The following is a 14,479-nucleotide window of genomic DNA, read 5'->3' as shown; positions in this document are numbered from 1 at the left end:
CCTCCCAGAGTGCTGGGATTACAGGCGTGAGCCACCGCTCCCGACCACTATTTCACTTTCATGTGAGGACAATTGGAATTTAAGTGGTTTCATTTAGTTAATGAGTTTCAGATGAGTGAAATATTGGGCGAGATACTTAGGGAAGACTAGATTCACTCGCACCTGCGCTATAGACCATATATTCTGTCTTTAGGAAAACCCAAACTAACTATAATCAGTATAGGGAAGGGGCCTATTATACATAGCTACTTACGGAATGGCTGTGTAACGTGACTAGGACATCTCTAAGATGAAGGCCCCCCGGAAACAGGAAGTCCAAGTTCTCTGCTGGCCAGTGCTTGTCCTGTGTAAGTGACTCCTTGTGCCACCTATTGGATCTGGAAAGAACAATCTCTTAGCTTTTGATTCAGAGACTCCAGTATTTTTTGCAGATAGAACATATATTCATAATCTTTCTTAAGGCAGAACCATTGTAATGACATTGCATTTTGCAAGTTATTATGAAGGAAATAGCATCAGTTCAAGAGTCCCAAAGCCAACTGATTTCTTTTGCAAATTCTAAGCCCCCTGAGAACTTACACAGCAGTGGTTTTCAACCTGTGCTGCTTGTGGAATTACCTGGGGAGTTTAAAAAAAATACTGCCACCTGGGTTCCACCCCAAGTAATCTAATTTAATTGACCTCAGCTGCTCCTTTGGTGATTCTAACGTACAACCAAGTTGGGGTTTTATTGACTTAGAGGGTTCCTAGAAGTGGTAGAGAGAATGAGATTTGCTAAAATGAACAAAATATTTTTGTTCATTCCAAATAAACAGGAAAAGAGGGGAAGGGGGTGCTTTCCTGCTTCGATGTGGAGAAAAATCCTCGTTACCCTGGAGTAGTAGGAATCCAGGTTCTGGCTTCCTGGCAAGCACTAGGAATTGCAGTCAGCATTTATTAAACGCTTGTAGTATACTATGTGTCATCCTTCATGTGACCTCATGAAATAGGTATAAACATTTCCATTTTATAGATAGAGACACAACTTAGAGAGGTTGAGCAGCTATTAGAGTTTCCGTGTTCCCCAGAAACAGGGTTTACGAATTGCCTACCACTTTGTATGTAGCAGACATTCCATAAATAGTTGAATAAGTTTTTCCAAAGTGAATAAATAGAACACCATTCTTCTTAATGCCTTGAGCCCTTTAACCCATTAGCCTTTTAGTTAGCGTTTATCCAATGGAAAAACAGAATGCTTTTCACATATTTTGCTTGTACCCACTTTCCAAGGGAAGCAGCAGCAGAGGTCACCACAGTGTCACATGAACTCTGCAGTGACTTTGAATCACTTTCCTAATTTTATCTTATGTATTTGTTTTTGGAGACAGGGTCTCACTGTCGCCCAGGCTGGAGTGCAGTGGTACAATCACAGCTCATTGCAGCCTCAAACTCAAGGGCTCAAGTGATTTTTCCACCTCAGCCTCCTGAGTAGCTGGGACCACAGGCACATGCCACCATGCTCAGCTAATGTTTTTTCTTTTTTTGTGGAAACAAGATATGCCTATGTTACCCAGGCTGGTCTTGAACTCCTGGCCTCAAGCAATCCTTCCACCTTGGTCTCCCAAAGTGCTGGGATTACAGTTGTAAACCACCGCACCTGATCTTTCGTAATTTTAGAAACAAGGTAACTGAGGCTTAGTCAGAATTCAGTGTTCTTTTGATCTTTTCATCACACCAAGTTGAGCCAGAGGAATGATCAAAGGCATGCATCAGGAAGGATCAACTAAAATTATGACAAAGAGAGAGGGATTCTGGATAACTGGAATCATTGTTAAAGAATGACAAAGTCAGCTCTGTCGAGTATGGTACTCAGCATAGTCCCAGAGTGCCCATTATGCTCTGTGTTAGGCTTTTGGGGAGATGAGACCAAATCCCGATCTTCAAGAACCCTATGGGCCAGACGCAGTGGCTCATGCCTGTAATCCCAGTACTTTGGGAGGCCAAGGCAGGCAGATCACCTGAGATCAGGAGTTTGAGACCAGCCTGGCCAACATGGTGAAACCCCATCTCTCCTAAAAATATAAAAATTAGCTGGGCGTGGTGGCGGGTGCCTGTAATCCCAGCTACTTGGGAGGCTGAAGCAGGAGAATTGGTTGAACCTGGGAGGCAGAGGTTGCAGTGAGCCGGGATCATGCCACTGCACTCCAGCCTGGGTGACAAGAGCAAGACTCCAACTCAGAAAAAAAAAAGCCTGTGGACTTTTGGGGAAGAGAAGGCATGACACAAGGAAAATGAAATAGCAGTATAAGAGCATTTTTTTAGGTTCATACAAGACAGCAGTAGCGACTGACAAGTGATTAAGGTAGGCAATAGGAGTTCAGGGAAGGGAGAGATTATATTTGCATGAATTTATGCTGGCCTCAGCACCTTCATCAAACACCTTGACACTATGAACCGTGCGGTTACAATGAAGCTTGAGAGAGCACCGTGCCTCTCAGTAGCTGACTTTCTCCCCTGGAGCCTCGGGCAGATGGTGAGAAGGTTTGCAGGAAGCAAGAGCAGGGGAAATGAAGAGACCTGGTCACGAAGGTAAGCAGGACAGGTGCTGGGAGATCTCACCTGAGTGCGAAGCTTGGCTATTTTGAAATATTAATGATTTTTTGTCTCCCTGTATTTTTCCCTCGTTCTCCTTTTAAGCATTAGAAGCGTATAGTACTTTCTTGGCTTTGCTTTTACAAATTTTAAGCCCTCCAGACAACTTATAGCAGGAAGTTCAATCCTGGCTGTTCATGGAATCACCTGGGGAGTTTAAAAATACTGCTTCCTGGGTTCCCCTTCCAAATACTCTAATTCAATGACTTCAGTTGCTCCTTTGGTGACTCCAAAAAGCAAACAATTTTGTGGTATCATTGACTTAAAAGCTTCCTAGATATGGTGAGAGAATGAGATTTGCTGGAATGAATAGAGTATCTTGGAGAATCAATGAAAGAGGAGTGCTTTCCTGTTCCAACACAGAAAAATCCTGGATTTGTTACCCTGGAGTAGCAGAAATCTAGGTTCTGACTTCCTGACAGCCCCAGTGGGGAGGGAGGAAGACTGCAGAGAGAATGGCAGTGTGATATATCTAGGCCAGTGCCCCTCACACAGGGATGTGCACAAGGATCACCGTTGGTAAAATGCAGATTCTGACTTAGTAGGTCAGGGGCGGAAGCTGAGAGTCTCTATTTCCAAAAAGTTTGTAGGTGATACCAATGCCACTGGTCCACAAAGTGGCAAGGACCTACATGGCTAGGAATATAGGCTGTCTCCTTTAAGATTCTCAAGTCCATTTCAAGCATAGAACAGGAGGAGCTGAGCCGGGCCAGGCATGATGACTCACACCTGTAATCCCAACACTCTGGGATGCTGAGGTGGGCAGATCACCTGAGGTCAGGAGTTTGAGACCAGCCTGGCCAATAGGGTGAAACCCCATCTCTACTAAAAATACAAAAATTAGCTGGGCGTGGTGGCGGGTACCTGTAATCCCAGCTACTCAGGAGGCTGAGGCAGGAGAATTGCTTGAACCCAGGAGGCAGAAGTTGCAGTGAGCCGAGATCATGTCATTGCATTCCAGTCTGGGTGACAAAAGCAAAACTCTATCAGAAAGAAAGAAAGCAAGAGAGAGAAAGAAAGCAAGAGAGAGAAAGAAAGCAAGAACGGGAGGAGCCACAGCCTGTTAAAATTGAATGGTCCCACAGGCAGGGACAAAAGATGTTTCTGCAATGATCTGGTTTGATTGATGACTGAGGAGCAGATGGACCCCCAACTGCAAAGCTTTTAGGCTAAAAGAGGACCACATCGTGACAGGGGATCCTCATGTCAGGGTCCTGGCAGATCACAGATGGCCACTCAAAAGGGATGACTGAAAAGAGTTTCATGAAACATCCTCATGAATAACAGATAGATTGCAACTCTGCAGTTGGCACTTTGGGGGCCATGGCTGTGATCCTGTTGGAGAACTGGTATGCAGAAAAGACGGACTTGCAGAAGTTTCTGCTGATTTCAGGAGTGTGTTGAGAATGAGCCACAGCACTTTAATAACTGCCAGCAGGTGGACAATAGAAGTTTGCTGATGACACAGATTTCTTGGAGCATCTTAGAAAAATACTTAGAAAGGTAAGGGTATGAAAAGTTATCTTTAAGCCAGGTGTGGTATGGTAGTTCATGCCTGTAATCCCAGCACTTTGGGAGGCTGAGGTGGGCAGAACACCTGAGGTCAGGTGTTCGAGACCAGCCTGACCAACATGGTGTAACCTGTCTCTACTAAAAATATAAAAATTAGCCTGGGCATGGTGGCATATGCCAGTCCCAGCTACTTGGGAGGGTGAGGCAGGAGAATTGCTTGAACACGGGAGGTGGAGGTTGCAGTGAGCCAAGATCATGCCACTGCACTTCAGCCGGGGCGACAGAGTGAGACTCCATCTCAAAAAAAGAAAGAAAAAAAGAGAAAAGTTATCTTCAGCCTGGGCAACATGGTGAAACCCTGTCTCTACAAAACTAAAAAAAATTAGTCAAGTATGGTGGTACACAACTACACAACTATGGTCCCAGCTACTCTGGAGGCTGAGGTGGGATCGCTTGAGCCCAGGAAGTTAAGGCTGCAGTGAGCTATTTTGACACAATTGCACTCCAATGTGAGTGACAGTGAGACCTTGACTCAAAAAAAAGAAAAGTTATCTTTTTTTTTTTTGAGATGGAATTCAAGCAATTCTTCTACCTTGCCTCCTGAGTAGCTGGGATTTCAGGCACACACCGTGACACCTGGCTAATTTTCGCATTTTTAGTAAAGATGGAGTCTCACCATGTTGGCCAAGCTGGTCTTGAACTCCTGACCTCAAACTGTCCACCCGCCTCGGCCTCCCAAAGTGCTGGGATGATAGGCGTAAGCCCCTGCGCCCAGCCTGAATTTCTTGAAAGCAAAACTAAACTAAACCCTTGATCATCTTTCTAGAAAAAGGGCATAGGCATAAAAAATTTGAGTCTAGGGGAAAGCTGGGAATCTGATTTATTTAGAGCGGATCTTGGGGCCTGAAATTTAGCACTGGTTGGGTTCCTGGCTTAGCTTGTTCAAACACCTGTGTGCCTTCCCAGCATCAGAAGCTGGTAAAGGGAGGCTGGGCACAGTGGCTCACACCTGTAATCCCAGCACTTTGGGAGGCTGAGGCAGGTGGATCACCTAAGGTCAGGAGTTCAAGACCAGCCTGGCCAACATGGGGAAACCCCTGTCTCTACTAAAAATACGAAAATTATCCAGGTGTGGTGGTACCTACCTGTAATCCCAGCTACTCGGGAGGCTGAGGCACAAGAATCACTTGAACCCAGCAGGCAGAGGTTGTAGTGAGCTGAGATCGGGCCACTGCTCTCCAGCCTGGAATTCCATCTAAAAAAAAAAAGAAGTTGGTGAAAGGAGATAGGAGTAGAGATGGCCACACCTTTCTGAGGTGAAAGGAGCCAGTGCCAAATAAGAGGTTTCAGTGGCACCTACTTAGACCTGGCCAGCTAGACCAGCTGGAGGGTTCTCAGGGAAGTAAAGAGGATTTTGACTGGTGCTTTCCAGTTCTTTGGAAAGCCAGGTGGGAGCTCCATCTGCAGGATCCTTGAGAGCAGGCTGCCAAGGCAAAGGGACTCCAGGGTCCTGCATCTGCTGTCAGTCAGTGCAGGGGCCTGAAAACATTTTAGGAGAAATTGAGCTTGGAGGAGGAGCAGGCAGAGTTGTAATTAGAGTCCAGGTCTTCTTGACCTTGAACATTTTATTTCTCAGGCTGCCTCTGAGTGTCTCAGAGGCTGGAGGGTTTTGATACTGTACCAGGCATTGGTTAACAAGAACTGAAGCCTTAAACAGGCCTAATAATCAGAAATTGTTCTGAGACCTATGACACGTGAAGTGCCAAAATAAATTCAACTTAATTAAAAAGTTAAAGAATAGGCCAGGTGCGGCAGCTCACACCTATAATCCCAGCACTTTAGGAGGCCGAGGCAGGTGGATCACGAGGTCAAGAGATCGAGACCATCCTGGTCAACAAGGTGAAACCCCATCTCTACTAAAAATACAAAAAATTAGCTGGGCATGGTGGTGCGCGCCTGTAGTCCCAGCTATTCGGGAGGCTGAGGCAGGAGAATTGCTTGAATCCAGAAGGCGGAGGTGGCGATTGTATGGTGACCAAGGCCTCTCTAAACACAATAGCAAAAAGGAGAAAAGCAATGGATTTGAAATACGTGTGTACGTGTGTACGTGAATACATAACATTAAAGACTTCTGCATGATTAAAACAAATCATCAAGAAATACAATTTGGCAGGGCATAGTGGGTCACAGTGTAATCCCAGCAATCTGAGAGGCAGAGGCAGGAGGATTGCTTGAGACTGGGAGTTTGATGCTGCAGTGAGCCATGATTGCATCCCTGCACTCCAGCCTGGGCAGTAGAGCAAGACCGTGTTTCGAAAACACAAGAAAACAAAAGACAATAAAATTTAAAAATGCGAAAAGGTTGGGAAAAATATTTGTAACATATATGATCAATATTTAATATCCCTAATTTAAAAGGATAAAGAATAGACTGCTCTGCCTATTCAGCAGCCACTCTTCATTCCTTTACTAAAAAATAAAATAAAACAATAAAGAATAGATGACCGTCCTTATAGAAAAATGCTAATGGCCAACAAGCATATGGAAAATATCAATTACAACATGAAACATGACAAAATACTAGTTGAAAACAATAGTTCTTCTGGATTGAGATAGGGAAAAACACAATATCCAGTATTGTCGAGGGTGCAAAGAAAGGAACATTCCCATACATTTATATCTCAAATATAAATTGGTTTCGCTTTTGTGGAGGATAATTTGGCAGTTTATGTTATAAACTTTAACTTGGGCCAGGCATCATGGCTCACACCTATAATCCCAGCACTTTGGGAGGCCAGGCGGGCAGATCACGAGGTGGGTGAATCATGAGGTCAGGAGTTCGAGACCAGCCTGGCTAATATGGTGAAACCCCTATCTCTACTAAAAATACAAAAATTAGCCGGGCGTGGTGGCAGGAGCCTGTAGTCTCAGCTACTCTGGGGGCTGAGGCCAGAGAATCACTTGAATGTGGGAGGCGGAAGTTGCAGTGAGCCAAGATCCTGCCACTGATTCTAGCCTGGGTGACAGATGAAGAATCTGCCTCAAAAATAAAATAAAATCATGTTTATTATAGCATTAATAATGAAAAGTTGGCTGGGCATGGTGTCACGCCTGTAATCCCAGCATGTTGGAAGGCAGAGGTAGGTGGCTCACGAGGTCAAGATATCAAGACCATCCTGGTCAACATGGTAAAACCCCATGTCTACTAAAAATACCAAAAAATTAGCTGAGCCTGGTGGGACGTGCCTGTAGTCCCAGCTGCTTGGGAGGCTGAAGCAGGAGAATCACTTGAACCCAGGAGGCAGAGGTTACAGTGAGCCGAGATTGTGCCACTGCATTCCAGCCTGGTGACAGAGTGAGACTCTTAAAAAAAAAAAAAAAAAGAAAGAAAAAAAAAAAGAAAAAGAAAAAAGAAAAGTTGCTGCAAGTATTGAATGTTAAGGTTTGACAGAGCTAGGTAGTGGGTACATGAGTCTTCATTATCGCATCAGTTTTCTATTGTTGCTGTAACCAATTACCATAAGTGTAATGGCTTAAAACAACACAAATTTATTATCTTACAGTTCTGGATAGAAGTCTGAGCCAGGTCTTAATGGGCTAAAGTTGAGATCCCGAAAGTGGGGGATCCAGGAGACAGTCCATTTCCTTGCCTTTTCCAGCTTCTAGAGGCTGCCCATGTTCCTTGGCTCATGGCCCTCTTCCATCTACAAGCCATTAACATAGCACGTCTCAGACCTCCTTCCGTTACCACATCTCTTTTTCTCCTGTCTTCCTCTTCCACTTTTGAGAACCCTTGGGATCACACTGGGCCTGCACAGATAACACAGGATGATCTTTCTAGATTAAGTCAGCTAATCAGCAACCTTCATTCCACTTGCCAGGTAACTACAAGTTCTGAGGATTAGGACATTGATGTCTTTGGGGGCCATTATTCTGCATATACAATTATATTATTCTAATACTTATCTGCATGAAAATATTTAATATTTACCAATATTTTATGAATTTTTAAATTTCAAATATTTTAAAACCCAAATCCAATTTAGTGTGTGGCTGAAATGAAGATATAGTCAGAGGGCAAATGCTATATGCCCATTAAGAAGCATAATGTAGAATATTCCAGCCTGGGCAGCATGGCGAAACCCCATCTCTACAAAAAAATACAAAAATTAGACAGGGGTGGTGGCTTGCACCTGCTGTCCCAACTACTCAAGAGGCTGAGATGGGAGGACTGCTTGAACCCTGGAGGTCAAGGCTGCAGTGACTTTGACTTGGAGATGGTGCCACTGCACTCCAGCCTGGGCAACACAGTAAGGCCTTGATTAAAAAAAAAAAAAAAGTGTGTAGTGATATGGAACAATGCTTATTTTATAGGAAGTGGGAGGAAAACTCAAGTCTACAAAAGATTATGCACATGATGATCCCAGTTGGGTTAAATCAAAACCCAAAATAAACCTATATCCAAGTGAATAAAAGATATTGGGAAGGATATAGGTCAACAGTTAAAAATGTTTATCTCTGGATGGTAAATTTTCTTCTATTTTTCTGCATTTCCCAAAATGTATATTGTACATTTATCCTTTTTTGCAAAGACAAGGTGATTAAGAACATCCATTAGGGCCAGAGGCAATGGCTCACGCCTGTAATCCCAGCACTTGGGAGGCCGAGGCGGGCGGACCACTTGAGGTCAGGAATTCGACCAGCCTGGCCAACATAGTGAAACCCTCGTCTCTACTAAAAACACAAAAAGTAGCCGGGCATGATGGTGGGCTCCTGTAATCTCAACTACTTGGGAGGCTGAGGCAGGAGAATCGCATGAACTCAGGAGGCGGAGGTTGCAGTGAGCCAAGATCGAACCATTGCACTCCAGCCTGGGCAACAGACTGTGCTAAAAAAAAAAAAAAAAAAAAATTCCCGTTAGTCCAATTTTCTGGTCAAGTGTCTTTCTGGTTTCTTGCCTTTTAGTCGTCCATGAGACTCGTCTCTCAAGCTTAGAGTTTCCTCCTCAAAAATAGAGCGTGGTGGCACGCGCCTGTGGTCCCAACTACTTGGGAGGCTGAGGTGAGAGGACTGCTTGAGCATAGGAGTTGGAGACCAGCCTGGGCAATATAGGAGCACCCTGTCTCTACAAAAAGTTAGAATAGTGGGGTGATCCTGTGGTCCCAGCTATTCGGGAGGCTGAGGTGGGAGAATGGCTTGAGCCCAGGAGGTTGAGGCTGAGCGAGCTGTGATGGCACCACTGCATTCCAGCCTGGGCAACAGAGCGAGCGAGACCTTGTCTCAATAATAATAATAATAATAATGAAGATTCATGTTCGGTTGTCAGTGACATTCGCCTTTCTCAGGCCCCCGATGGTCCATTCTGCAAAGCACTTGTAATCCTCAGAAGGCAGGAAGGGGTGGGTCTGTTAGTGAACGAGGCACAGTAGCGAACCGGTGCTGTTTTCAAAACTTTTTTTTTTTTTTTTTTTCCCAGAACGAAACAAACCTAAGGCACAGCCACACCCCACAGAGAACTTCGAAAACTGCGCCTTGGAAAGGAAAGCCAAAAGGATACGGGCCTCTTTCATCTCTCTGGCACATATTAATGGTTAATAGTGCTGTATTTTTTAATACACTAAAGAGGAGAATAGTGGCATCGCCCCGTGTGCCCACCTCGAGAGCCAAGCGAGAGCGGCCGGGGCCGAGCGGCCCGCAGGGTTCCGGGGTTGCGCGGGCCGGGGTGGCCGCGGGCGCTCTCTCGCAACGGCCTAAGCCCGACGCAGCTCCCCAGCCAGATCCTGGCCTCGGGCATCGCAGAGCCCGCGGCCCTCGCCGACGAGCCCGTTAGACCCACGGGACTTGGCATCCTCGAATGCGCCCCATTCCCAGGTCCTCCCTGCACCCTGGACCATCGACCTGACTTGAGCGGCCCCCTCTACCACCGAGAGGAGGGCCTAGAGCGGACAGGTCCGCCCCGCCGCTCCTCCCGGTCGCCTCTATCCCGGAAGTTGATGCCGAGCGCAGATCGCGTGCAGCTTGTTAGGGGTGGCGGCTGAGAGGTCTGGAAGGGCTGGGCTTGCGAGAGGATCAACATGCCTGTGAGTTGTTTACATTGGGGTCCGGGTTTGTTTTGGGCTTCTCTACCTAGGAGCATAGGGGACGGATGAATCCGGGGGTTTCCCCGGCCTGTAGTGTCCGAGAGTGGCGAGGCGACTCCCGTCACTCAGCGCCTTCGCGTGTGGCTGGCATGTAGTGACTTGCCCGGTCAGCGCGGCGCGGCTGACCCTGCAGGGGCGTGGGCTGCGATCAGCAGGCGGTGGCTGGGGCGGGGGTTGGGGGTAACAGCTCTCTGGGTAGCCTATGAGCCCTCTTGGTTTTTGGTGGGTGCCCCTGAGGCTGTGATATTTGGGTCTTTTTGCTTTCCTAGTGCTGGTGTTTCTCGCCCCCTCTGCCTTCTTTCGGAATCGGTTTCCTACTTGTTTTCCTTTTTTAAAAACTGCCTTCGTTGTTGCCTTAATATTAATTCTGTCAAGTACGGTCACGCCTCAGCCAGAATTCCTGTCACATCAGCTGTTGAGTTGTTCCTGTCAGATCACGCTGGAGTTGGAGTTCTCTGGTCTACTTCAGCAGTTTCTACTCTAAGCGAGTCCACATTGGGGTCAGTTTGTTTACTGAGCACCTCGACCTCACACAGTTTGCACTGAAGACAGTTTATTACGCAATTGAGTGAGGAAGGACGGAGTTTGCCTTACCATATGTTTGCTGATCGTCAGAAAGCCCTTTGATAGAGACTTGGAGAGCACAAGTATTATGTAAAGTATTGATGAAAGTTATTAACAGGTTTCGAAAAATAAGTTTACCATCTGAAGTATTGCTTCTGCCGAGGACGACCGTTATTCCTGTTTTTTCATGTATATTTCACGTATGGTTAAATGTGCCCTCATTGTGGTTTAAAACTAATAATAATATGCTTCTTTATTCAGCTGGCTAGAGATTTATTACATCCGTCCTTGGAAGAGGAAAAGAAAAAACATAAAAAGAAACGCTTAGTGCAAAGTCCAAATTCTTACTTTATGGATGTAAAATGTCCAGGTAAAAGTTCAAATCTTAATTCTTTTACTGAGGAAAATTTCTGTAGGAATTGCTAAGGTGTGTATAGTTAAGATGCTTTAGAACCCTCTGTTGAGTAGAAGTGTGATTACAGATTGGAAATGTCAGGGACATTTTCATAATAAATGTACTAATTAAAACCATTGTAGAAACATTTGGGGGTAAGTGAAAGCAGGCATTCAAAGGAGATATGCTGTTTCACTTAGTAAGTCTGTAAGCTGTTCAGGTGATGTTTCTATTTCATGATACAAGGAAAAGTCGGTTGATTCTTCAGTCGAAAGCTGTGCTGGGCAATACAATGGCTATTAGCTGAATGTGGCTACTGAGCATTTGGTGGGTAATCAAAATTCCAATAGTCAAAATAGGAGTGTTCTTTACTCTTTACTCGCTGGATTTTGCCGATGTAGCACGGGAAAAAATACATTGATTACATGTTGAAATGATAATATTTTGGAAATATCAAGTTCAGTAAAGTAGATTATTAATTTTACCTGTTTTTTAAAAATTTTGTGTCACTGCTAGAAAAGTTTATGTTTATGTTACACATGTGGCTTGCTGTTTCATAGTGCTAAAGTTCTTAATTTTTTTTACATATTACCACAAATGTTGAATAGGTGGTGTTCTGCTTTTCACTTTTAACATTGCCTTTTTTTTTAGGTTGCTACAAGATCACCACGGTTTTCAGCCATGCTCAGACAGTGGTTCTTTGTGTAGGTTGTTCAACAGTGTTGTGCCAGCCTACAGGAGGAAAGGCCAGACTCACAGAAGGTATATCATTTGGCATTTTCCAACCCAGTGATGAGTTTTATGATTATAAATGTCTCCCTCTTCACTGTAAAGTTTAAAGAAATCTTAATGATTACCAAAACAGCTTTTCTCTTTCATTGTGTGCTTTTAGTAAAGAATGCCCTGTTCAACTGGATATGTTTATACTCTTGCCCTTGCAATAAACTCCACTCTTGTTTTTCTTAGTTTAGAACACCTCGTTCTTTTATATTCATCACTTAGTTGCTTAACTTGGAATAAATTAAAGAAATCAAAATGGAAACAAAAGAATAACTATGTGTTATAGGACATACGGATTTTTTAAGCCATATAGAATTTTTAAATTTCTCTTATAAAATTTTGTTCCATATGGTTTTAGTACATGTAATAGTTCTTTTTTAATCATTGCCAGCTAAACAACAGATAGCTAATGTATAAATTAAAATGCCAGAGGTTTTGTTTTTATGAGCAACTGCAATGATTAATATAAAAACCTAATTTTAATTCCTCTTTCACTTTAGTGCAGTAGGAAAAAAAATTATGTATATAGTTTCCATAGTAATACTTGTAAATTTACAATTCCATAATGATGTTAGAAATTTGCTTGTGATATTTTGGGAAGCTGTAAGTTCCACGTTCTCACTGGAACAGTTCAAGTGGATTGACAGCAAATCCGAGATCTATTTGGTGTGACCTGGTGAGATCTAAATATGAAGTCAGCACATGATTTTTTTATTTTTATTTTTATTTTTTTGAGACAGAATCTTGCTCTGCCGCCAGGCTGGAGTGCAGTGATGCGATCTTGGCTCACTGCAACCTCTGCCTCCTGGGTTGAAGCAATTCTCCTGTCTCAGCTTCCTGAGTAGCTGGGACTGTAGGTGTGCGCCACGGCATCCGGCTAATTTTTGTATTTTTAGTAGAGACAGGGTGTCGTTATGTTTGCCAGGATGGTCTTAATCTCTTGCCCTTGTGATCTGCCCACCTCAGCCTTCCAAAGTGCTAAGATTAAGGCGTGAGCCACTGTGCCCAGCCAGCACATGGTATTTTAAGAGTAGTATTGCTAAGTATACTTCTGAGATTTTGAAATGTAGTACCCGTACACTGACAGATGGTTTAAAGGGTGCATCTGATCTAGAGTTTTCCTAATAGACCTGAAAATAACTCTAATCAAAATTTTTTTCTTGAGAAAATTATTCAGAATACTTCATAAAAATTTAGAGTATCTCTTCTGACCGCTTTTCACGGTTGAATTCAGGCTCATGGTCTTAAGTAGACTTTATTATAGCATTTGAGAAACAGGAGTGACACTTAGAGCCATACCAGAGTACACTCAGCTATAACAGATTTATTATAGCAAATTTCTGGTATAGGAGGATGAATAATCTGTATACGAGTATTAATCCAATATTCTTTTTTTTGAGACAGAGTTTTGCTCTTGTCACCCAGGCTGGAATGTAGTGGCGTGATCTCAGCTCACTGCAACCTGTGCCTCCTGGGTTCAAGTGATTCTCCCACCTCAGCCTCCCAAGTAGCTGGGATTACAGGCACCCACTACCACACCCAGCTAATTTTTTTTTTTGAGATGGAGTTTCACTCTTTCACCCAGGCCAAAGTGAAGTGGCACAATCTCAGCTCCCTGCAACCTCTGCCCCCCTACCCCCATGTTCAAGCAGTTCTGCTGCCTCAACCTCCCAAGTAGCTTGGATTACAGGCGCATGCCACCATGCCTGGCTAATTTTTGTATTTATAGTAGAGGCAGGATTTCACCATGTTGGCCAGGCTGGTCCCAAACTCTTGACCTCAGGTGATCCACCCACCTTGGCCTCCCAAAGTGCTGGGATTACAGGCATGAGCCACCATGCCCAGCCTAATCCAATATTACTATTATTATTATTATTATTATTTTGAGAAGGAGTCTTGCTCTTTCATCCAGGCTGGAGTGCAGTGGCGTGATCTCGACTCACTGCAACCTCCACCTCCTGGTTCAAGTGATTCTTCTGCCTCAGCCTCCAGAGTAGCTGGGACTACAGGTACTCGCCACCATGCCTGGATAATAGTTTTTTTATTTTGATTTTTAGTAGAGACAGGGTTTCACCATATTGGCCAGGCTGATCTGCCTGCCTTGGCCTTCCAAAGTGCTGGGATTACAGGCGTGAGCCACCACATCCCCCATATTCTTAAAAATCTTCAGTATTTTACTGAAAAAGTACTTTTGTCATTAAAAGTTTAGCAAAGGTATAATGCACTTGGTTAATATACTCTCATGATTCCTTTGCAGGGTGTTCATTTAGAAGAAAGCAACACTAATGATCCAAACAGCTTCCTGAATTTGCGTTATCTCACAGAAAGCCTTATCATAAGTTCCATAATTCTAATTAATCTACCAAGATAATGTAATTATATTTGGTTTTATAAGGTATACAACAGTGAACTCCTATTTTGGTGTCAGTTTTTCAATAAAGTTTTGATTATGGGCAAA

General features: G+C 44.0%; 1 protein-coding gene and 1 long non-coding RNA gene across 2 annotated transcripts in view; one reads left to right on the top strand and one right to left on the bottom strand.

Annotated features, from left to right (window-relative positions):
- Positions 1-10,076, bottom strand: part of LOC128928895 (uncharacterized) — a 33,771-nt gene extending 23,695 nt beyond the window's left edge. The window contains exons 1-4 of the long non-coding RNA XR_013520692.1: positions 9,799-10,076; positions 7,705-7,953; positions 5,289-5,398; positions 254-377 (exon numbers count right to left, since the gene is read on the bottom strand). This is a non-coding gene — a long non-coding RNA (uncharacterized LOC128928895). The remainder of the gene's footprint in view (positions 1-253; positions 378-5,288; positions 5,399-7,704; positions 7,954-9,798) is intronic.
- Positions 10,077-10,135: 59 nt separating this feature from the next.
- Positions 10,136-14,479, top strand: RPS27L (ribosomal protein S27 like). Its single transcript, XM_002753208.5, has 4 exons — positions 10,136-10,223; positions 11,109-11,217; positions 11,893-12,003; positions 14,279-14,479. The coding sequence occupies exons 1-4, from the start codon at positions 10,218-10,220 to the stop codon at positions 14,305-14,307; spliced, it is 255 nt and encodes an 84-aa protein (XP_002753254.1). The 5' UTR covers positions 10,136-10,217; the 3' UTR covers positions 14,308-14,479.

The sequence above is a fragment of the Callithrix jacchus genome, chromosome 8 (assembly GCF_049354715.1).
Source record: "Callithrix jacchus isolate 240 chromosome 8, calJac240_pri, whole genome shotgun sequence".
NCBI classification, from domain to species: domain Eukaryota; kingdom Metazoa; phylum Chordata; class Mammalia; order Primates; family Cebidae; genus Callithrix; species Callithrix jacchus.
The sequence above is the reverse complement of the archived record's forward strand: the minus strand, read 5'-3'. Positions and strand labels throughout refer to the sequence as shown.

Bases quoted from the DNA above. Each gene is read 5' to 3' on its own strand.
- RPS27L (XM_002753208.5), top strand. The intron at 11,218-11,892 runs GTAAAAGTTCAA...CTTTTTTTTTAG, and splicing joins TATGGATGTAAAATGTCCAG to GTTGCTACAAGATCACCACG. The intron at 12,004-14,278 runs GTATATCATTTG...ATTCCTTTGCAG, and splicing joins AAAGGCCAGACTCACAGAAG to GGTGTTCATTTAGAAGAAAG.